This window comes from Gigantopelta aegis, chromosome 10, assembly GCF_016097555.1.
Source record: "Gigantopelta aegis isolate Gae_Host chromosome 10, Gae_host_genome, whole genome shotgun sequence".
NCBI lineage: Eukaryota > Metazoa > Mollusca > Gastropoda > Neomphalida > Peltospiridae > Gigantopelta > Gigantopelta aegis.
Window position 1 is genome coordinate 12,104,551 of NC_054708.1, and position 25,104 is coordinate 12,129,654.

A 25,104-nucleotide genomic window follows, 5' to 3' on the forward strand; every position below is an offset into this window, starting at 1 on the left:
GCTAGTCATATTCAATGTTGGCTAGTAAATAACTACTATTGCCATGCCCGATGGCTAGTGAATTTGTTTTAGTGAAATGTTGCAGTTATCTATTTTGTAAATATGAATATCCTACCCCTACCACCACCACCACTTAATGTTAGTGTTTTTAACCTCTATCTCCCTCTTTAGGTGACATATCCGATTATTAATAATTAGTAAAATTGTATTAAAGTAAAGTAGGGCAAGTGAATTTTTATTCATGGCTAATAAATTTGTAAAATCACTGATCCCATAGCTAGTGGAATTTGTAAAAATTCTAGAAGCCCTGTAAAAAGTATTACTGAAGAAAATGGTACCTTTCATGGCTCATTTTCAATATAACCTGATCTTTTTACAATACCCGGAGTTTCGCACAATTTGAGTATTTGTTTTACAGGTACTCTGTATATGTTTCAAGCACAAGACTACTTGACAGTGGTACTCGATGAAATAAAAAAGTTTTTTTTTTTTTTTTTTTTTTTTAACAACACATTCACATTTATTACCAATGGCAGGACTTGTGGCATGAACTTGTTGGATGCACTTTGAACTTTGACCCGGCCGGATGTTATTTGGTTTAGTACTACCTGTATTAAATCCACTTAAGATTCAAGCAGGATGTCCTAAATGCACACCTCCAAGTGTTTATGCCATCCACCAGGGATGAGGTAATCATTGGTCAAAATTTAGTTGTAGTAGTATTACACATCCTTATTGAGATGTTAAAATTCACTTTTTGTATGAAGCTCGTACTCGACCATGAACCAGGTACGTACAAGTCTTAAGGCCGACTGCTTAACCAGTATATCACTTAACTTTATTATACCCAGTAAGCAGGACATAAACATCAAGTTTATGAGGGTTAAAAAAACCTTGCTAACATTAGTCATGTTATCTGAAGATGTCTCCCAAACAAGTGTTCTGACAGTTTACAAGCAGCAATGTGTTTCGCTGTAATTAATCCTAGAACTCTCCTCATGATGGAGATGAGATTTAACATGTTACTCAGAGCCAGCAGAGTTTTAAGTAAACAAGCCAAGAATGAACATCACTCTTCATACGGCCTATAGTAGCTCTCTTCTGTCCAGTTTAACACATGCACTGATCAAGTGTCATCACTGTCATTCCGGAGATTGAATCTGCAAAAATATCAAAAATGATTAAAATGCAGATTGTGTAAATTGTAAGTAAATTTGCATTAACAGTAACACAGCTAATTTATATGACAGTAATACGGTTGCATTATGTTTTGACTTCACAAACAAGTGAATGCCAGAAATAATCCTTTGTTATAGTTGTTCTTCTGAAAGAAATAACCCAGTAGACTAAAAATGGGGGCTAGGAGATCAACCACTTCCCAGGAATGACTACCAAAATGCAGCATAAACTCTTAAAGTGACATTCTTGAGTTTGCTGCATTTAACATGTTTCTGATTCTACGATTAAACTTACATATTAAATATATTTTCTTGTTTTTCAGTGTTTGTGTATTCAATGTATTTCTGGTCGTCTTAATATTTGTAAGAAGCCCAAACTGGATTTTGTCTTCAAATAATTTCATATGTATGAAAAAAAATGTTTTAGGAAATAACATGAAATTTAACCCACGTACGAAAAAAAAAATATTTTAGGAAATAAAATTTAACCCAGTACAAATAATAGAACTATCGGAAAAAAGTTTAATATACAGCCACTGATATTTTACGCAGAAAAATATATTTGATCTATAATTACAATTGTTAAAAAGTCTCTGTTAGTCAATAACATCTTAAAAATTACAGCAAACTCTGCGACAGTTTATGGTAAAATAAGATGTTACAAACCCTATTGGGGCAACTTGTGAACAATTTTGTCATTACCTTTGCTTTTTGGGGGTCACTTTTTCTTTTCTTTGTGTCTGGTCATCAAATAGTGCGTCCAACATCGCTCCAATGTCACCCAAGTTGGTACACACAGTACTAGATCTTACATCATCACTGGGCTTAACACTATTACTTCCAGTTCGCCGTTTACCATAGACTTTCACTTCTCCAGCTGCTGTTAGACTTTCACTGGTGCAAAGTTGTGATAGTGTATTACTAATATTCCCATCCTCTTGAGTTATTACTACTATGTCTTTATCAGGTAATTCTTTTACACATTGTTCTCTTTCCATTTCTGACTTTTTCACCTGAACTTTTCCTTCCTGTTATAAAAGAAAATTAATCTTATTTTAAGACTCATATATCTGCTTTATATTTAAACAATTATTGGCTGCCTTTCCACAAAAATTCAGACCGGTTTTATTATTCCATTCCCATTATTATGGAAGGAAGGAAATGTTTTATTTAATGACGCACTCAACACATTTTATTTATGGTTATATGGCATCAGACATATGGTTAAAGACCACATAGATATAGAAAGAGGAAACCTGGTGTCGCCACTTCATGGGCTACTCTCTTCGATTAGCCCACTTCATGGGCTACTCTCTTCGATTAGCAGCAAGAGATCTTTTATATGCACCATCCCACAGACAGGATAGTACATACCACAGGCTTTGTTACACCAGTTGTGGAACACTGGCTGGAATGAGAAATAGCCCAATGGACCCACCGATGGGGATCAATCCTAAACCGACTGTGCATCAAGCGAGCGCTTTACCACTGGGCTATGTCCTGCGACTCCCATTATTATGGAGTTCCCTGGTGGAGGTATTAATCCCACACTGTGAGAAAGAAAGATAGATGGATGAATACAGACTGGTATATAACCAAATTTAAAGATTTAATCAGGTGAATGAATGGACTTAAAAGTTAAAAAGTTCAAGTGGTTTTTGTTTAACAACACAACTACAGCATAGTGATTATAATATAGGTAGTTAATCATTGGTTATTGGATGATAAACAATTGGTAATTTCAACACGTAGTCTTCAGTAAAAACCCACCACATTTTTTCATTCGCAGCAAGGGATCTTTTATATGCCCTTTTCTACAGACAGGATGACTAAGAAAAGAGAAAATCGATGGGTCTTGATGGACACAGACAGTTAAAAATTAAAGATTGTTTTGGTTAATGATCCCACTAGAGCACATTGATTTATTAATCATTGGCTATTGAATTTCAAACATTAATTTTGACATCCTTCAAAGAAACCCGCTACAATTTTCCATTGGCAGCAAGTGATCTTTTATATGCATTTTCCCACAGACGGGAAAGAACATGCCATGTCCTTTGATGTACCATTCATGGTGCACTGATTGAAATGGGGGGGGGGGGGAAACAATCCGAAAATGGGTCCACTAAGGTGATTTGATCCTAAAACGCAAGCACCACAGGCGAGCACTCCACTGACCAAGCCAGATCCCGCCCCCTAGGAGCAGACAGGTGAACATGATGCATACAAACTAGTGGATCAGTGGAAAAAGATGTATATGTTAATTATTTATTACATACATGTACCAAAAAACCCCAACCCCTCCCAAAAACAATTAACAAATCGACAACAGCAACAACAAAATCTCATTGTTGCTCACCACACTGTCCAGAGAAACTTTACTCGAAGTATTTTCCATCCGATGCGGACTTGCAGCTTCTGGTATTAATGTTGAAATATCAGCATCAAATTCATTTTCTTCGTTTGATGGTTTCTTTTTACTTTCCTCAAAATCTTCTCTAATGTTCTTTTCATTTTCAATCCTTTGTAAAATATCTTCCCTTCCAGCCTAAAAAGAGAAAAAACCCACAAAAACAATCGCAACAGTCTCTCATACAGTCATATATACATTTCGAATAGCTTACATTAGATCTTGAATCAAGAAATATATATATACAGAAATGGCATATTGGGCATCAACCCTATACAAAAAACATATTTCAACCTGACATTTGGCATTTACCAGTATTTGTATGGCCAGCTGTTTATGTTTATACTACATTCACGTGCTTATATCCAATTATGGTTCAAGCATGCTGTCCTGGGCTCACACCTCAGCTATCTGTCCAGGACAATGGGTTAGTAGTTAGTTATTAGAGGTGTTAATGAGAGAGAAGTCAGTGTGGTGGCCTTGCAACTTGAGCTGTTAAACTCGCTCTCGGTGGAAGCTAGTACTGGGTGTGAACCCTGTACCTACCAGCCTTAGGTTAGATGGGTTAACCACGACATCACCGAGGCCGGTTTATCCAGTTATGAAGAGGCCATTATTTGTCCTCGCTATTATTTCCACCTGTGTGGTGTTCTTAAACTATAATGTAGTTGAAAGCTCCATATTGATAATGGAGGAAATTGTAACAGTGTGATGATAATTGAAAGACAGGCCGATGATGAAATAAATACTAAGTAATTCACAATTATCGTTACCTGTTTTAGAACTTCTTTTGCACACTCAACTAGCTCCTTTTCTGTCATCAAATACACTGTTGTTCTTTTTCTGAAAAATGTAAACACTGTATATACATTGCATTACATTTTGATCTATTTAAATACTTCTCAGGATTATTAAAGATATATTATTAAATGTTAGTAGATGTTGGAATGAATGAATGTTTAATGACACCCCAGAGTAGATGTTGGAAATGAAATGATACATATTGGAGAACTTTTACAGTGGTATATGTGGTTCTTGTAGAAAAAAACTTAATGGTCATATATCATAGTGACAAAAGTCATATTTTTTTATTTTTTTTATTTATTTGTGCTAAATAACTACACATTAATCAATCCCACATATACTCTTTGCATAAATAACTCGGGAATGTGCAAACTGTAATGTGCCTGCACACTGTGTAAACAGTCATGTTCAGTAAAACTCGAGATTCTTCTATCAAATCTTATGAAATAGAGAATCCACAAAATTTGGCAAGTTGACTGTTGGCGGCTAGATGGAGCTGTCAGGGTGAACAGACAGCAAACATGTTGACAATATCCTCCTGGCATGTTACAGGGTTCACCTCAAATGAACACGCCCACTAAGTAACAAAGGTCATGGTATGTACCATTCCTTCCTTCTTAGACAAGTATCTGAATTGTTTTTATTACCTGTATATAAACTGATACTACAATAACAGGGAATTAGATGTATCAGGGGCCTAGCTTCCATATATGCAGGTACACAGCTGCATACCACCTGAGATTACAATTTAAAAAAAAATTAAAACATATGATGTAAATGCGTGTATGTTCTATGTTTTATTCCATCGCCGAAAAAGTCTGCGTACCACCTGAAAATCTCAAGCTAGGCCTCTGTGTATCATGGTGTGATAATTACATTTTAATTATTGATTTATAGTAAGTGATAAACAAAGTATGATTCAGAATTTGTCAAAGTAAATATTAATGCATGTCAATCCTAATTCTATTGCAAAACAAAATCTGTTTAATCTTTAATTTAAAGTTTATCCGCCTGTAGTTTTACCTGCTCTTGACTTCTGTTGAACTAGTGCTATCACTCCTCTGGAGACTTGAAACTGAACCAGACTTTCTCTTTCCCAGCATCCATTTCGGCAGGTCTCGTGACGATGCGGTCTTTGTCGATGCCGATTCTGAATCTGTCGACGATGGCTGCATATCTTGGAGATATGACAATTGTAACGTACGCTTTGTGGCAAGTTTCAACCTCAGTTTCTCAATTCTGCTGTCTGTTTCTGCCAATGGTGTGGCATTTTCAGAATACAGGGTTTGATATCTGAAAGAAATCACTAGAGTGATGTAAAACTATGACTAAGAACATGTCTTGTAAACCGACCCTATGAAATAACTAAACTTGCCATTCTATATTCATTGATATTTAATTTAAAACTAACTATGCAGTGCATGGAAGGAAGAAAGAAGGAATATTTTATTTAACGATCCACTCAACACATTTTAATTATGGTTATATGATGTAGGACATACTAATTGTTAAGGACCATACAGATAATGAGAGGAAACTCGCTGCTGCAATGCCATGTTTTACACTTTCTGATTAACAGCATGGGATCTTTTATATGCAGCATCCCAGACAGGATAGTATGTACCATGGCCTTTCTTATATCAGTTGTGGAGCACTGGCTGGAATGAGAAATAGTCAACCAGTGCACAGATTCTTAGTAATTACTCTAATGCTCATTGCAGTGAGCTCAATGAATAACACTGTGGTCACTGACTGCCTTCTTGTCATCTCTTAAATATTTTACAAAATACTTTAAACCACTTTACAAAGAGGCTTTTCTGAAATCACTTTCTGTATGCACGGTCAGTTTGGGATCGATCCCCGTCGGTGGGCCCATTGGGTTATTTCTCGCTCCAGCCAGTGCACCATGACTGGTACATCAAAGGCCGTGGTATGTGCTATTTTGTCTATGGGATGGTGCATATAAAAGATCCCTTCCTGCTAATTGGAAAGAGTAGCCCATGAAGTGGTGACAGCGGGTTTCCTCTCTCAGTATCTGTGTGGTCCTTAACCATATGTCTGACGTCATATAACCGTAAACCGGCCTCAGTGGCATCGTAGTTTGGCCATCGGTCTACAGGCTGGTAGGTACTGGGTTCGGATCCCAGTCGAGGCATGGGATTTTTAATCCAGATACCGACTCCAAACCCTGAGTGAGTGCTCCGCAAGACTCAATGGGTAGGTGTAAACCACTTGCACCGACCAGTGATCCATAACTGGTTCAACAAAGGCCATGGTTTGTGCAATCTTGCCTATGGGAAGTGCAATAAAAGATCCCTTGCTGCCTGTTGTAAAAGAGTAGCCTATGTGGTGACAGCGGGTTTCCTCTAAAAAACAGTGTCAGAATGACCATATGTTTGACGTCCAATAGCCGATGATAAGATAAAAAATCAATGTGCTCTAGTGGCGTCGTTAAATAAAACAAACTTTATAACCGTAAATAAAATGTGTAGAGTGCGTCGTTAAATAAACCATTTCCTTCCTTTCTGTATGGACAGAGATTTACTTTTTAAATCGGAGACTCACTGCAGGGGCAAAATTAATATAATACTACTAGTAAGTAAATACATTTAACAAATAATAATAATTGTAGAAGCATCACCAAAGGCTCCATTTGTAACCTCTCCATTTATCACTAAAATTAACCAATTACTCAAACTATAATACAACTGTACATTTTCATGGATGGATGAATAGTTAATTCTGTAATACACAAGTAGACTTAAAGGGACATTCCTGAGTTTGCTGAAATTTTTAAGATGTTATCGACTAACAGACTTTTTAACAATTGTAATTACATGTCAAATATATTTTTATGCATAAAATATTAGTGGCTGCATATTAAACGTGTTTCTGATCATACTACTATTTGTACTAGGTTAAATTTCATTTTATTTCCTAAAATATATTTTTTCGTACGTATGAAATTATTTGAAGACAAAATCCATTTTAGGCTTCTTACAAATATTAAGATGACCAGAAACACATTGAATATACATACACTGATATTCTAAACAAGAAAATATATTTAATATGTAAATTTAATCGTAGAAATATTTTATTTTTTGGAAGCATCTTACAGTGCAGCAAACTCAGAAATGTCCCTTTAAACAAAACAAGTGATATTTACAGCATGATACACCCATCAGTGAACTGTGACACACCTTTCAATCATGCTTGTATCTTCGGCAAAGAGGAACTCCCGTCTACCACAGGGAAGATCTTGTACTACATAATTATTTCTAAATTCTCCAATGACGTCATAGAGAGGAATTTCCGGAGTTCTGTCATCGCCCTCGCTCTCAAGAACCAGAGTTTGCAGCATTGGCGGGATGGTGGGCACCTTGGCAGCATGTCCAGTGACAACCTTGACAGTTGAAAAGAACATTTTTATTCATTACTGACTGGCAGCAAGGGTTATTTTATATGCACTATATCAGACACAGTATTCATCTGACAGGAAAGGCGAGTAATCACACCTGCTGCCCTCCACACTTGACTGGAAAGTTTTAGGAAGGCCTGCAATAACAATTTTAAGACATTTTATTTGAAACTTTCTGCGATTGCTCATCTAGAACCATTTCAAGAGAATGATCTTACTCATGTTTAAGACTGAGAGAGTCAGGGGTGGGAATTGGTGAACTGTAAAAAAGAGGAAATCTAGAGGGGTCCCAGAAATTATTTAAATCCTAGGTTAAAATCTGTGCCATCTGACACATTTTGGAGGAAAGGACGATTAAAATGTGAGGAAATGCAATGTTCCATGATAGGAAAACAGCTGATCCGAGGAGAATTCCCACCCCTGAGAGAGTACAACATAAACCACAGCCTTTGATATATGGGAAACATTCAAATGGGTATATCCACAGGAAGGGATTGATAGCTGGTAACAAAGAGCAGATGGTTAAAAGGTGTCAGCCAATACTGACAAAAGTAACCATCAAACATCCTGGACAGGTCAAATTTCAGGCGATGTGCAGAACCATACGAAACATGGTGGAGAGGGTTGGCTTCTTATTCATAAATGTATTTAAGCTACTACAGACATTAAGCCAACAACAAACACTATTTCTACAGATATTGATATTCTAAACAGGAAAATAAATATGTAATTTTAGTCATCAAAAAGGATCTGTTAGTCGTTAACATGTTACAATGTAACAAACTCAAAACAGAAAGGAAGGAAATGTTTTATTTAATGACACACTCAACTCATTTTATTTACGGTTATATGGCATCGGAAAACTCAAGATGGTTACTTTATGTTTATGAATACGGAGCCTAGAGAACACTGGATCAAATCTACCTACCAGCTTTGGATGCTGACAAGCTCTTTCAAGCTGACAAAAAAGAAGAAAAACCCCAGTAATATAATTAAGGATAAAGTTGAAAAAGAAAGGTGAGATGGTAACAAAAGGTCATTACTTAAATATAAATGTATACTGACATCCAAAAGAAACTTTACAAGACTTGAAAATTCTGTATATTATCTTTGCACTACCATTTTAAGTGGCTTTTTCAAAGTGATTCATTAATACTGTAATACATGTTTGCAGTATAATAGCAATATAAGAGAAGAACTAATATTAAAATTTAAGCCTGTACATTTATTTAAAATGTGTGGAAACTAAAGTTGCTGTAACAGTTAAAAATGGACAAATTATGCTACAATGATAGCAATTGGCTAATTATCCAGATGATTTGATAGCTTCATGCAAATTTATTCATAGTGAACTAAATTCTGAAAACATACCTAAATTATTATTACATCATAATATGATAGTAATAGCATCCCAGCTTTGATAAAAGTATTTTTTTTTTATCAATAAAATTAACTCAGTGCAGCTAAAATGAATAAGAATAAATAAAATGTTGTCAATTATTTATAATATTTATACAAATTAGCTACATGTAGTTTTAATTTTAGATTTTAAATTTTCTTTACATTAGTCACATTTTAATAATTTTCTAGGAAATGCTCTACATATGTGAAAATTGGCTAAAAGAAAATTCTTTCCAGTAAGAGATCTGAAAGTATTAAATAAACAGTCCTCCACTGATCAAGGCTAGCTCTGGCACTTGCCAAATTCGTCAACTGCGAATTTCAAAAACAATTGGCGAATTTTATTTTAATTTGGTGAAATAATTTCATGTAATAATTGACATTTTGTTACTTGTAAAATAACTGGGTTTTTGCAATTATAATAGATAATTTGGCAAAATTTTCTACTGACCCAGAGCTAGCCTTGCACTGAAGGACAATAAAACTACAACTTGTCTAATTAACCTAAAGCACTAACACAGATATTTAATATATAAATTTACCTTGATATGTCGAACACCTGCTTTTTCTGCCATATTCTTATGACCAGAAGAATCATACAGGTAGAGTGTTGACTGAAAAGTAAATGTCTGGTCTTAAATAATGCATCATACTTAAAGAAAAAACAATTTGAATAATTTTATTACATATTGGGTAGATTTTAATTGTTCATTTATTAAAAAATATAACCTACACGGTAATGTTTTTCATATAACTTTGTATACCATTTTTATCATGATGGTAGACTTATTTAAACATATAACTTTGAATACTGTTATTATCACAGTAGACTAATTTAAACATATAACTTTGTATACTATTATTATCACAGTAGACTAATTTAAACATATAACTTTGAATACTATTATTATCACAGTAGACTAATTTAAACATATAAATTGAATACTATTATTATCACAGTAGACTAATTTAAACATATAACTTTGCATACTATTATTATCACAGTAGACTAATATAAACATATAACTTTGAATACTATTATTATCATCACAGTAGACTAATTTAAACATATAACTTTGAATACTATTATTATCACAGTAGACTAATTTAAACATATAAATTGAATACTATTATTATCACAGTAGACTAATTTAAACATCTAACTTTGTATACTATTATTATCACAGTAGACTAATTTAAACATATAACTTTGAATACTATTATTATCACAGTAGACTAATTTAAACATATAAATTGAATACTTGTGACGGTACATGCTCTTAATTATCTTTTCGCCTGTGGCGATGTTAATTGTTTTAGAGGGTCGTGTGCACTTGGTTACGTAATACCTCTGCACGACCGTACACACTTAGCCAGGTGCGGAGGCCATGTGGCGAGTAGTTACGTAATACCTCTGCGAGTGCGGTTTTTACAACCGTGATGTGGCGACGATGGCGACAGCCAGTCTGACGATCAGAGAAAAATATACCGACTCTGGGAGAGGTGGAATATCAGATGATAAGATTGGGTGCCGCGATGTACCCCCAGGCGATATTCGATTTATAATAAATAGCTAGTGTTTTAGAGTTATGAGGAGAAGCAAAAAGGACGGCTCCCAGGGAACGTTAGTCCGTTTGGACTTTGGTAAATATATTATTTCTGCTCTGTTGTATAACCTTGATGTGATTGATGTGACTTTAAATATTTTAATACTGTATTATACCAATATTATTTAGACAGGGTCTTCGGTCATCTGACGAAGTAAATCGTAGTCTTACTGTTCTATATTTATACGAGTATTTGGTAATATAAAGCTTAGCCAGTCATCCTAGAGGACCTAGGTAAACTGTAGGTTATTGTCTTTATTGTGATAGGTACCAGTATTAATTCTGTGTTACACGGTTACTGAACGAGTAGTAAGGGTTAATTAAAAATTAACCAGTTAGGAATAGAGCTGTAATTCCTTTATTAATTAAGTTCTCCTAGAAGCGTTTCTCAATTATCACACGTGTGGGTGTTGTGTCACGGTGAAGTGATTAGCATATTGTGTAAACTAGACACCTAGAGATTAACTAATTAAGTGATCAGTTCTGGGTTGTTATTATTGTTGTTATTAATTAACTACTGCGGCAGTACATTTGTCAGCGTAGGTTAATACAGATTCCAAAGTGTATTGTGTTTTTGTTGTGTTTTCTAGTGAACTAAACATGCTATAATAATATATACTTTATATAAGATCGTATATCTGATCATACCTAGAGACGAGCCAAAGCGGGTATATACCGCCTGTTACAGAGAGATCTAATAGACATACAGTTAGGAGAGATATTTTGATAACCGTGTTTCATTCAGTTACGGGTATTATAGAATCCCCATGACAACTATTATTATCACAGTAGACTAATTTAAACATATAACTTTGTATACTATTATTATCACAGTAGACTAATATAAACATATAACTTTGAATACTATTATTATCATCATAGTAGACTAATTTAAACATCTAACTTTGTATACTATTATTATCACAGTATACTAATTTAAACATATAAATTGAATACTATTATTATCACAGTAGACTAATTTAAATATATAACTTTGTATACTATTATTATCACAGTAGACTAATTTAAACATATAACTTTGAATACTATTATTATCACAGTATACTAATTTAAACATATAAATTGAATACTATTATTATCACAGTAGACTTATTGTAACATATAACTTTGTACATACCATTATTATTACAGTAGACGTATCAGTTAATATTCATTTGATAAAACTCAAAAGGTTACTGGTTATTGCAAAGGTACAAATGGCCATTAAAATCATGATTATTATATTAAAATATAATTCCAGACAATTATGTTAAATGCTGTACCCTGCTGTGTAAGTCGAGACAGTGGCGTTTCTGGAGGTAAGCAAGCATGCCGGGATTTGGCGGACTACAAAATCTACCTACATCTATTGGCTGGTGCAGCTGAAATACATACACTGGGATAGGAACCTACGAATATAGAAATCATAATTTATGGTATATATGAACCATATGGGAATGGTATAGATGAAACATATACACTGGAATAGGCATCTAGAGATACAGAAATCATAATTTATTACATGGACATGGTACAGATGAAACCTATACACTGGAATAGGCATCTAGAGATACAGAAATCATAATTTATTACATGGACATGGTACAGATGAAACATATACACTGGAATAGGCATCTAGAGATACAGAAATCATAATTTATTACATGGACATGGCACAGATGAAACATATACACTGGAATAGACACCTACAGATATAGAAATCATAATTCATTACATGGGCATGGTACAGATGAAATACATTAACTGGGATATACATCTACAAAATTAATATAGAAATCATAATTCATTACATGGGCATGGTACAGATGAAACACACACTATGGAATAGGCACCTACAAATATAAGAAAAATCTTAGTATGTTTTAAACTACCGGTACTGCCATTATTGATAAATACATCTAGTTGAGAGGGAAAATGTCTTATCCTCCTTATTTCCTTTACTGTGTTAGATGCCAATTTGTTACAAACCTCAACAATAAATTAATGAATGTTTAACGACACCCTTGTCCACAAAAATACATTGGCTATTGCACTCATAGCGGAAGCAAGTAGACACTGGGGGTGGGTGGGTGGGTAGGAAGACCGAGGTGGAGGACACAAAGCACCAGTTTTTAGGGGGGTTCATAATATTTTTTATTCAGAATTATTGGGTGGGCTATAAAAGAATTCATGATCAAAATCAATATAAAAATTCTACAAATAAAATAAAAACACAGTGTAAAGTGCTGTGCATAGATATAAGTATCGATCTCAACAGGTCTCCATCTGGTAATTGTGGTAAAGCATTCACTCGATGTGCGATCAGTTTAGGATCGATTCCCGTCGGTGGCCCTATTGGGCTATTTCTCGTTCCAGCCAGTACTCCAAAACTGGTGTAACAGAAGCCGTGGTATGTACTATCCTGTCTGTGGGATGGTGCATATAAAAGATCCCTTGCTGATAATCAAAAAGAGTAGCCCATGAAGTGGCGACAGCAGGTTTCCTCTCTCTATATCTGTGTGGTCCATAACCATATGTCTGACGCCATATAACCATAAATAAAATGTGTTGAGTGGTGTGGCATTAAATAAAACATTCCTTCCTTCTTTCCATCTGGTAACTGAAAAAAAAACCAAAAACCCAAAACAAAACAAACTTTTGTCCGTTATATTGTAGTCCTGTGAAAGGCTTAATAATGTACAAATACAACATATTTATATTACTCAAATCCTGTTACTATTACCTCGAAGACAAGCTGTTTTGAAAATGTTTTAACAGAAGATTCTTCATCGTGGACATTTACCAAACCTGAAATAGAAGACTAAATTTATTACACTGTTTTTGTTATCAATTTTAGTACTAGTGAATAAAACATCCCCTAAATATCTTTTACTAAAGAAAAAAAACTAATCAGTAATGATATATGACAACGTAGTTCCTTAATAAGTCTTCAAAAACAATTTAGCAGAGGCGTAGGCTGGGGAAGGGGTTCGGATAACCCCCTCCCGCTGAAACAAATTGTCCGCTTTCAGAACTAAAACATATGGGTTTAAACAAAATAGAAAAAGGGTCCACTTGGTTCATATTCGACCCCTCCCAGGTCCAGATCATGCTACGCCCCTGTTTGGCATCGCACATCTGTTTTGGTAGTCACAAGACAACAGGATTCCAAATTAGTTAACAACCAAAGATGCTTACCCTTAGAAACATTCTGGCCATCGCATATAATAAATATGCGGCCACATGGATTTGCTGCCTCCCATTGTTTACAAACGGCTGATATTCTGTCTATAGGGCGAGGGTCATCATCTGGAGACACACCCTCCCACTGAAGAAACAATGCTGGCACTTCAAACTGAAAGTAACAATTTCTCATCAGACAAATCAAACACAGGCATCAAAATAAGCATCGTGCCTGGTAACCCATATAGTTAAAGTTTGTTTTGTTTAACGACATCACTAGAGCACATTAATTTATTAATCATCAGCTATTGGATGTCAAACATTTGGTAATTTGACATATAGTTTTAGAGAGGAAATCCTCTACATATTTCCATTAGCAGCAAGGGATCTTTTATATGCACCATCCCACAGACAGGATAGCACATACCATGACCATTGATATATTAGTCGTGGAGCACTGGCTGGAACAGTTAATAGCCCAATGAGCCCACTGACGGGCATCTATCCTAGACTGACCGTGCATCAAGCGAGTGCTTTACCACTGGGCTAAGTCTCACCCCAGTAAATCATATAGAGGTTACTATAAATTATAGGTCACCACACATTTATAATCCCTTTACAAATATGCTGATACTTTGTAATTCTCATTGTGCTAATACATCTGTGTGTAATTTATAATTAAACAGCATACAACTGATAAAAATTTAGATTTAGGTGCTTTTATTGAAAAAAATAATAATTGTGGAGAACGAAGTACCGTTCTTAACGTTTTGGGGGCTCAGTGGTACAACACTCCCTTGATGCACGGTCGGTCTGGGATCGATCCCCATCAGTGGGCCCATTGGGCTATTTCTCATTCCAGCCAGTGCATCACGACTGGTATATCAAAGGCTGTGGTATGTACTACCTTGCCTGTGGGATGGTGCATATAAAAGATCCCTTGCTGCTTCTGTAATCAAAAAGAGTAGCCCATGAAATGGCGACAGCAGGTTTCCTCTCTATATCTGTGTGGTCATTAACCATATGTCTGACGCCATATAACCGTAAATAAAAATGTGTTCAGTGTGTCGTTAAATGACTTATTGTGATGCCTACATGCAGACAATGTAATAAACACTTGGTTCATTTGAAAGTCCAAATTGAGATGATCATAAAAGCACAGCAGATGAAATATTTCAAAATAAGAGATTCTTATACAGCCTCTTAGTAACCTGTTATTATACATGATATACAATGGGGAGGGGTACCAAGATCGATTTTCCTTTTAAATGAAAAAAAAAATGATTCCCATATCATTTTTCCATTTAAAATGTTTTTTTTTTAATGAACTGTAGATGAGTGGTGTTGATAAACAACATCCCTCACACCAAACCCAACCAAAAATTAACTGACCTCACCTAAATCTGCACCTGTACACAGAGAAAAATAAACAGACTACTTCCTAAAAAAGGGTGACTTCTGTAGAATATTTAAGTGGCCATTGTATAGAGGTATGAACACACTGCAAGCCTGCTTTACCTTAACGGGAGTCACTGCTGTTAAAAATGACTCTTCATCATCAATGCAAAACCCTTCACTAGCATCCGGCTCGTCAACTAAAAAAAAGGAGCAAATTTAGAGTCACAATAATTTAACATTAACCAAAGTTTTCCCCTGGACAATGTCCCATCGCAAGGCTCAAACTTAAGAATTTGTCTCCCATGGCAATTTAAAACAAAACTGCTGTGGGTGAAACCACCTACGGCAATTTAAAGCCTGAGCATGGCAATTTAAAAAAAGAGACACTTTTGAAGAAAACAGATGACTGAAAGGTTATTTTGCTGTATGTAGACATATTTTAAATATACTAATGTTATATACTGGCAGATAATAATGTACACCAGACGTAAACATTTTTCCATCATTGAGGAGCTTTACCGATGGCACTTTTGTACTGTCGGCGATGTCCCCAACCTATGGCAATTTATACCTCAGCGACGGCAATTACGTGTACCTGTAAATGTTGATTCATCAATCCCTGAATGCTAACATTTATTTTGTGGCCATAAACCCAGAAAACTTGACCTCCATAAACCAAATTCCAACAAAACTGAACATTTATCACGTTTTTACATAGATGCTATGGGTGTCCTGTTTTCAGAGGTGTCACTGTAGTACATATTCACACACATTTATGTTCCAGAAAACATCTGTAAACTTTTTAATATAGTGGTACAGCATACATGCAATTCTAAATGGTGAGACACCTAGCTAGAATTAAAGAAAATGGTACAAACTTTCATGCCTGGTGCTAATATAATGAAAAGACACAAAAATAATATTACCATAAGTGTTGTTGAAAGAACAGCTGTCAGGGTCATCTTTATCGTACCACTTGGCAATGTGATGGTCTTTACAAATGTTTTTCACATCACAACTTGATGCAAGCACAAACTCACGACTCCACATGCACTGGAAATAGCCCCCTAAGGGACATAACTTCACTAACTGAAACTTGCTTCTTGGAAACTACAAGTAACAATCAAATCAAATCTTTATAATGCAAATCAACCAAAAAGATAAGACACTTTTAATATGAGACTTATTTACCAGATAGCATACTGAGCCCATGCTTATAAAACTTTTGAGTACAGACACAAATCTCCATAATGATGTCACACACATTTAATTTGTATGGTGTTACCATGACATTAAAGACTAAGACTCTAGAGACAGACTGTAACGAATTCATGATCACCAAGTAAAATATTTATAGACATTGGAACTGGTTTGTGAAGCCATATGTCTTCTTAATACATTTCCAGGTATGGTACCAGTATGAGAAAGCTTTTGCAGTCATTGATGAACCATTATTTAAGTTTTTAAGTACGGTACCTCCATTTCTAATAATACAGAGCTATATAAAATTTATGCCACTTACTTGGGAATATTAATATAATTCATTTCTGAATTTCTTACTGCAGTCATGTTCGGATAATAATAATACATTAATTTATCTGTCCGTCAATCTGTATCTTTAAAGTTCCATTTGACACATCTACTAAATAAAACACCAGCTGTTGTCAGTGTGTATCATAATATGATGTAGACATCTTCAGATTTAAGTTACCTTTCTTCTTATAAAATTGATGTATGATTTTCTTGTCTTGACAGAAGAATTTTCATCATCAATGACAACCTTCTTTCCCTGAAAAAAAATGATGATAGAAAAAAATAATAATAATAATAATTGCACCCATTTGTATTAAAAATTGTGCATGCATATTGTTGTTTTCATTCCAGTACCAGATCCAACCCAGAGTGAGTGCACTGCCAGATTTAGTGGGGAGGTGTGTAAGGCCACATACACATGCAGAGTTCACCTACTTCAAGGGTGTGATTATTGGTGTGTCTCCTAAGTGTACGACCCCGAATGGAGAATGATTACCTGGCAGAGAGCAAGTGTGGAGCACAGCCCTGTCAACTAGTCCCATAGTGTATCATTCATTTGTTTTGTCCTGAAAAAAATTTCTTCGTCCGTCTGTAATATTCCAATGCCATATAATCAAAATTAAAATGTGTCGTTAAATAAAACATTCCTTCCTTCTTGTGTCATCTGAATGTATGTGATCCCTCTCTCTCTCTCTCTTTCACACTCTCCGTCTAGCTTTATCATTTACTTTAGTTAGCTTTTACCTTTTCCAGCAATCTTGAGATTTGAACTGAAATGTCTCTCATTCCAAGATTTTTATTGGCCAAAAAAAGTTCTGTGGGACAGATTCTTTCGAAGCCTGCTGATACATATTTCTTTAGACAATGCCTTGTTTTCCCCTGGAATGGAAATACAAAACAATAATAATGCTATAGGTGCATGGATACTAGCCCGAGTACTCTGACTGTAAGAGAGCTCGACGGACATTTGGACATAAACACGCTCTCATTACAGTCAGAGACCAAGCTATGTATTTTTTTGGCAATTCCCGACAACGAAAAAGTTGCCAAAGATTTCCGCTCTAATATCACAACAATCCTATGTTTGACGTTAAACACTTTTACATCGATCATTTTCGAGTTAATTGATTAAAAAAAATCCACACATATTAATCACTAATACACACACTACAGAAAGAAACCCGACAGCACCCACATTCAGCTAAGCTTCGGCAAACTCCGGACAGCAGAATTCTAAGTTCGCCAACCTATATCGTGACATTGCGTCACATGATCGCCCACTCAGCCATTCCGTCTACTAGGCGGAATCGCCCAGTGGGCGATCACGTGATCTACGTCACGAAATAGGTCACCGAGCTTTGTAATTCTTGCGACGGAATGTCACGAAGCGTAGCTGAATGTGGGTGCTGTCGGATTTCTTTCTGTACTATGTGTATTAGTGATTAATATGTGGATTTTTTTAATTAGTGAACTCGAAAATGATCGATGTAAAGGTATTTGACGTCAAACATAGGATTGTTGTGGTATTAGAGTGGAAATCTTTGCCAACTTTTTGGTTGTCGGGAATTGCCAAAAAAATACATAGCTTGGTCTCTGACTGTAATGAGAGAGTGTTTATGTCCAAATGTCCGTCTAGCTCTCTTACAGTCTGAGTACTCGGGCTACATGGATACCTGTAGCCTATGTATATTACTAAACATAAATATAAACTAAATATAAAAATATGCTAATAAAAACTAATAAATTTGATTTATTTCTAGTTAACTATGGCCGGTCTGGGATCGATCACATCGGTGGGCCCATTGGGCTATTTCTCATTCCAGCCAGTGCACCGTGACTGGTATATTAAAGGCCAAGGTATGTGCTATCCTGTCTGTGGGATGGTGCATTTAAAGTTTCCTTAAAACATGCAACAGATCTTCTCTCATCTTGTGGTGTCGCTAAACAAACAAACTTTAACTTTTCTAGTTAACTGTTATTTACTTTTTATTGGAAATGTCGTGTATGTGGTTCTTCAAGTTAATTGAAAAGTCCCCGTTGAGGTACATTTATGATTGGTCACAAAAACTGAGTTAATAATGCAGTGACATTATAAAATGATATCTCACATATGCTATATAATACTTAAATTGCTATTACCGAAAAAGGTGGCCCAAATAAAACGACAACATTGAAATGTACCGCCATGCAAAGTCGCATGCGCACTGAAAAATAACTTGCAGTGTCTAATTTAACGTTCTTGACGGGAAACATCCGTACCGGTGTAATAATAATATAATCCCGGGGTGACAAAATCACCAAGTAACACTAATTAAATCAAATACAAATACTTCAAAATGTTTCAACTTGTTACATATCGAATATCTAAAACACTTCGATAGATAATTAATACTAATATTTTCTTAGGTATGGTGCTGCGAGCGATAATTCAGTGACATCCCATAATAAAATATGCACTTCCGTAGGAATCTATCATGGGCTGATGTTACCCTCGTTACCGTTTTTTAGCTTTTCTTTTGTAAACGAAATCGAAAGCTGATCACAAGATGATTGTTAGAAGCAAAATGCAGATTGTTACACCAAATTATGCATACGTTTCATGGTCGTTTATTGCATTATAGGCCTAACTGGTCGGTAAGAAACATTGCAAAATTTGATTTTGCTTTGTTTTAAAGAAATTAAATCGATGACCTGTGAATTAATGGCGGTAGATTTAAAAATAAATTTAAACTAATTAAAGTTTATTTAAAATTGCATTCGCTTTCCCATTCTACTGATCTTGTTGTTGTAATGGTTAAGTTATCGGACTAATAGCTGGTAGAGATACTGAGTTCACAACCCAATGCCTTTTCTCACCCATTGCCAGTTTTAATTTTTGTATGATTTTCTTATCCCTAATTCTAAGCCTAACCCTAGTTCACCAAGATAAACCTCGCGTGCAAGCACAACAACAAGGTTTACCTGGCCTAGCCATTCCGCCATTAGCAGTTTCTGGAATTTTGCTCGGAACGAAATTGCGGTCAAAATAACGATTACCATCATATTTCCCCACCCTAATCGTATATTGTGATCTATTTCGAGCTCACTGAGACCAAGAAATACTTACTTAGAAACGATCTTCACTTTGAATTAAAGGAAAAAAGTCTGACTTTACCAAGCGGATTCTAGCAGACAATTACGCTGGCAGACAATTTCAGCTAACACGCATGGCAACGTTCTAAACACCGGACTCGTACGCCTTCTTTTTTTTTTTTAACACAGATTCATTCATAATTATGTACAAACAAATTCCAATAACAATTTTTCATTGAAAGTTTTAATAGAAGCATCATGAACAAGTTTATTATTATATGTATGAATTATTTGTTATTCAAATAATGATGCTATTCCACGAAACATTCTGTAACATTCTTGACTAGGTACATTTATATATTGTGCTCTTTCTTTTCAGGACAAGACAAGACTGTAAATGGTGAACATATATGATGAAAACAAAAGATGATGATGGACCAACTCGTAAAATTCCAAGAGGTCGAAAACGAAACTCGAGCTATATGTCTGATAGTGGATTGGCAAAGAAACCGACCTCTACATCGATGCTGCAGGAGGCTGTGTCTGAAGGAAAGAAATCTCAAGAAGCTGACACTTGGTTTAGAAATTCCTTTTGTCCTGGAAATAAAAGGAGTAAGTTGAATATATCATTTAAATTTATTTCAACTCTGTAGAGCTCCACATTGACACTTTCATTTGTTCCATCTGAAATGATCTTTCAGGGCTTGAAATAGCGGCCAGTGAAAGCAGTCCATTTTTTGGACCTAGCAGGTGCAATAGAAATTCACCTGCTAAAACCACAAAAAAAATCACAGGTCATTTTACGAGACGGATATATATTTAAGTACAATTATCTTATCTGCTATGTAGTTAGTGATTCAGTTATATTTTAATTCCATAATTCTTTAAAATACATATCAGAGGTCTTAATTTCTCACACACTATTCCAAACCCATCCATCACTGTGTGCTGTTTTTATTTTCACCAGGCTGTGTTTTTTTTCAACAGGACATATTTCATTTTGACCTGCTATTTAAAAATGATAACAACAGGTCATATTTTACTTCCTATTTCAAGCACTGGCTTTTCCAACCCAAATTTTTGTATTGTAAGTTAAGTGATATTTGAGTTGTCTCTCCTTATCTCATTTGGCAGCAAAATGTCCACTTAATTAAAACCAAACTGTTAAACATATAGCAGCATTAAATTAATAAATAAATGATATCAACTTTTTGTCCTAAATAAAATAATTTTTTACCGTCACTTGTTTCAGCTGACAAGTTGTTAGAAAATTTATATGAACTACATGTAGGTCCAAAACTACTTATTCCGGGCAAGGCTTAACTTAAGGTGTAGCTCTTTGTCATACATGTTTGATGTAGTGTCGAAATGACCATATACGCTATATAGCAAATACAGAGTTCGACAAATCTGCTAGCCAGATGCCCGTGGCTAGTGGTTTTTAAGTTCGGGCTAGTGAGAAATGCAAAACCACTAGCCCTGCAGGCTAGTGGTTTCCCCCCTCCTCTCGTTATCACTCAATCGTGTTTTTTTTTCTTTCTTTTTTCTTTTTCTTTCGGCTGAAATTTTGTTTAATAAATTTGATTGTGACGTTTGTCATCGAATAATATCAACAACGCAATCAGTATATAATAATAATCCACTTGAGCTAGGTCTGCAAACTGAAGTAACATGCTATCTCTACATCGTCACAGTTGCAGCATGCATTGTTTACCTTTCAAGTTTCTGGCACAGGAAATAAGTCTAATGACATGCATGTTTTGATTGGTTAGACACGTCACGTGGTAGTTAATCTCACACATATGTTTTAGGCTAAGAACTTGGAAATCACCAATCGCGACAGTAAACCCCAGCAATGCTTTGAATTTCAGTGTTTGTTTTATTTACCTATTGTTTTCTAATTTAACACTTCACTGACATGTGGTTATCGCCAATCAGGAAAACAATTTACTTTAATGGTAACCGCATATGCAATGACTCGGCTTGGCCTATTACGTGTAGCGGTTTGGATAATATGTCACAGCTGCCGATACAAGATAATACCTTTTTGTTCATCAATTAACAACGGATTAGATGTCGCCGTTATATTCTTTTGATATCGGTCTGACACTGGATATGCCCTGTATTTGAGCAATTGGCATTATCGTTCCTGGCGACATAAATAGAAGGCCCTAAATATATAACCAAATAAACTGAACCATCTATTACCGTGTGTCACACTGTCGTACCCTCATTTAAATTTAATTATTTTGGTAGTGTCTTTAGATACCAACCAAGAGTTTGCTCAATTATTTTTCCCCGGGGGGAGGACAAAAGCGAAAATTGGATAATGACGATGGATCACACTTGACAAAAGACCAAACGTACAACACGACAAAGTTACAACATGATTTAAGTGTTTGTTTTATTTTATTGTTATACTCGTAAAAGTGTAATGTTAAAAAAATTATATAAAAATCCAGTTATAATTGATCAGGAATTTGGGCTAGTGCTTTATCTTGGTGGGCTAGTGGTTTTCACAAACCCACTAGCCCTGTGGCTAGTGACTTTTCAAAATATTTGTCATACTCTGCAAATAGCCATACAGTAAATTATAGTGAGCTGAGTATTTCTTTATTTTCCTATTTTTATTTCTGATGATGATGGTCAATGCTACATTTATGTACATTGCTAACTGTAACATAGTTTAGTGTGCACAGGTTTTTTTTATATATGTAAGAGCTCAAGCTAAAATGTATATGTAGGTCCAATTAGAATAGGAAATTCAACTGAGTTTTAAAAATACACATTCTTAATAAACTGACAAAGAAAGAAAGCAGTCAAAACTGTCAAGATGCATTTATTTTAAAATTTAACATTTAATAAATATATAAACATATTTGTTAATTGTTACTGTTTATTTTAGATTTTGTTTTCTTCATTATGACATTAAGGTTGTTAAAAATTAGCACATGGGGAAAGTGGGAGACAATGTTTTTATATTATCTTTTTTTTATTTAAACCAAGTATGCACAAAGGAAACCTTGCAACAGGCCCACCAATTATATAATAATTTCAGTGTCTCCCACCTCCCCTTTGTAATCAATTCTGGAACAGATAAAAAATCAAATACTGACTTAGTAGATCAAGTATAGAAATTTGTGAATATTTATGAACTAAATTTACATGCATGTACATCCAGTATAGTATAGTCAGTTACATGTGCACACATGTAGGTTGTTGAATGATTTGTCAGAAATCATTATTTTTTGTTTGCTTGTTTTACTTTCAGCTTCAAATTCACCAGGATGTGACAGAAGATGGACAAAGCCTGCTACTCAAAAACTGGTGAGAAAATTATTAATACTACACATATGCGGGTGCTTAAAATGTATGTGATATCGTTGTTTTATTTAATAATTTAGTTCACATGTTTAGTGTAAAAGTTATTTGTGACCTAAAACGTTCCTCTGAAATCACTTGCCTACCCCAGATTAAACTTAAATAAAACTAATGTAAAACAAAAAATATATATAGAAAACAGCCATTTCTAGTTTAATTTAGCAGATGCTGATAATTGTTTTGGATATTATTAGCTCAGACTGTTAATACATTTTGACTAGTAAATGACACACTGGTACATGTATGTGTACATGCAGTGCTTTAGATTGCACCAAAGCTGAGGCGACAAAGGGTGTGCCCAAATTAAGTACAAATCTTCTAACCTCAAAACATTTCACCTCATAATCAATGGAATGTTAAACGCGCTCTCTCACAGATGGTTGACCTAATTATTGACCCATCAAGGTATTATATGACAATATATACATTTGATTTGTACCTAAAAGTACTTTATTGAACCATCTACATAACCACCATATCACACTTATTATTGATATTTTATAAAAATAATGAATTATGGGTACGGTCCATAATTCTGAGAAAAATAATGGCTATTTGGAGAGCAGAGGTGTGACGTGTTATTTTGAGTCACGTGACAGGCATTTCCTGAATAACCGCAGTGCTAAAACGATTTACCAAGCTCGTGTAACGAGAACATTTGACCGTCCTCTGGTAAATGGAAAAAACCCTACAAAAGAACCCCAATGAAAATAAGTTATTAAAAAATAATAAAAGCATTTACTGAATGATAATAAGCTTATACATTAATTTATTTTAGTAACAGCAGCATGTTAAATGTCGACAATCCCGACTATTTAGGCCTTTGCATCTATAGGTAAATTTACCATTAGTCATACGCGAAAAACTCTAAACATCTGGATCATAAACACCGTCATTTTCCACCTTGTCATATTCATTATTATACAAAATATGCCATAACAGCTGACTTGGGATAGGAATTGTTACATTTTTAAAGAATACTCTGAACTAGATGGTGTTTATATACGATGTGACTATATATACGAAGGCCGTGTCTATAGCCTCCACTAACGAGTGCTGGCTATATTCACAGCAAAAATGTATATAGGCGGTAAATAAGTACATGTATTTGATTGATCCATATTACTGAACCATCTGGAACAGGAGGAATACATACTAAGTACTGTACGAACAGTGCATTTTCTGAACAGAGGAGGGGGTGGGGGAGTATATGAATTTAACGGACCCTTTTGTGTACGTTTTCCATACATATATGAATAGCATCATATTGTCCCTACAGTACCAACAAAAAATTATTTATGATGATGATGATGATGATGATGATGATGATGAAGAATAAATAAATAAATAAATAAATAAAAATAACAATTACAAATTATCAGCAGCTGAGGTAGATTAACTGAAAGAAACTAACTACGGACAGTACACAAACTAACAACAGGGCTTGAACTTAATAATTTTTCACTGATTGCAATTTTGAGGCTGCTTACGTAAATTTTGTAAAAACTTAAATTTTACCGTAAATAAATATGACTAACAGGTTATTTTGCTGTATTAGTCACATTTCAAATGCTCTAAATTGCAAGGGGCAATGAAACTCAAAATACATTTTTTTATTGGCTACTACTAAAGCTGAGACCACTCGCGGGTCCCCCTCTAAATTTATGTAATGTTTTTGTAACAAAAGCCCCCACCCACCCCACCGCGACGTGATTT

The 25,104-nt window shown here is 35.0% G+C and overlaps 2 protein-coding genes across 3 annotated transcripts in view; one reads left to right on the forward strand and one right to left on the reverse strand.

The window, feature by feature from the left end:
• Window positions 1-821: 821 nt before the first annotated feature.
• On the reverse strand, window positions 822-19,156 carry LOC121384112. Of its 2 annotated transcripts, XM_041514346.1 has the most exons (16): window positions 19,075-19,156; window positions 17,680-17,814; window positions 17,114-17,191; window positions 16,329-16,512; window positions 15,523-15,599; window positions 14,020-14,176; window positions 13,565-13,629; window positions 12,105-12,230; window positions 9,757-9,828; window positions 8,742-8,771; window positions 7,596-7,798; window positions 5,416-5,685; window positions 4,362-4,431; window positions 3,538-3,726; window positions 1,881-2,206; window positions 822-1,160 (listed from the first exon to the last, which is right to left on the reverse strand). In XM_041514346.1, exons 1-16 carry the CDS (start codon window positions 19,132-19,134, stop codon window positions 1,127-1,129), a joined length of 2,076 nt encoding a protein of 691 aa, XP_041370280.1. In that variant the 5' UTR covers window positions 19,135-19,156; the 3' UTR covers window positions 822-1,126. The 2 variants fall into 2 exon arrangements, with proteins under 2 accessions (XP_041370280.1, XP_041370281.1); XM_041514347.1 differs by lacking the exon at window positions 8,742-8,771.
• Window positions 19,157-19,434: 278 nt separating this feature from the next.
• LOC121384237 (helicase POLQ-like) overlaps window positions 19,435-25,104 on the forward strand; it is a 28,853-nt gene continuing 23,183 nt past the window's right edge. Inside the window, exons 1-3 of the mRNA XM_041514525.1 lie at window positions 19,435-19,569; window positions 20,387-20,619; window positions 23,279-23,334. Of these exons, the coding sequence (XP_041370459.1) occupies window positions 20,418-20,619; window positions 23,279-23,334 (258 nt within the window). The 5' untranslated portion in view covers window positions 19,435-19,569; window positions 20,387-20,417. The remainder of the gene's footprint in view (window positions 19,570-20,386; window positions 20,620-23,278; window positions 23,335-25,104) is intronic.

Coding starts and splice junctions, on each gene's coding strand:
- LOC121384112 (XM_041514346.1), bottom strand. CDS start 19,134: ATGCGACTTTGCATGGCGGTACATTTCAATGTTGTCGTTTTATTTGGG. Junction 15,600..16,328: donor TTCTTTCAACAACACTTATG/GTAATATTATTT, acceptor CCTTTTTTTTAG/TTGACGAGCCGGATGCTAGT. Junction 14,177..15,522: donor CAGCAGTGACTCCCGTTAAG/GTAAAGCAGGCT, acceptor TGTTACTTTCAG/TTTGAAGTGCCAGCATTGTT.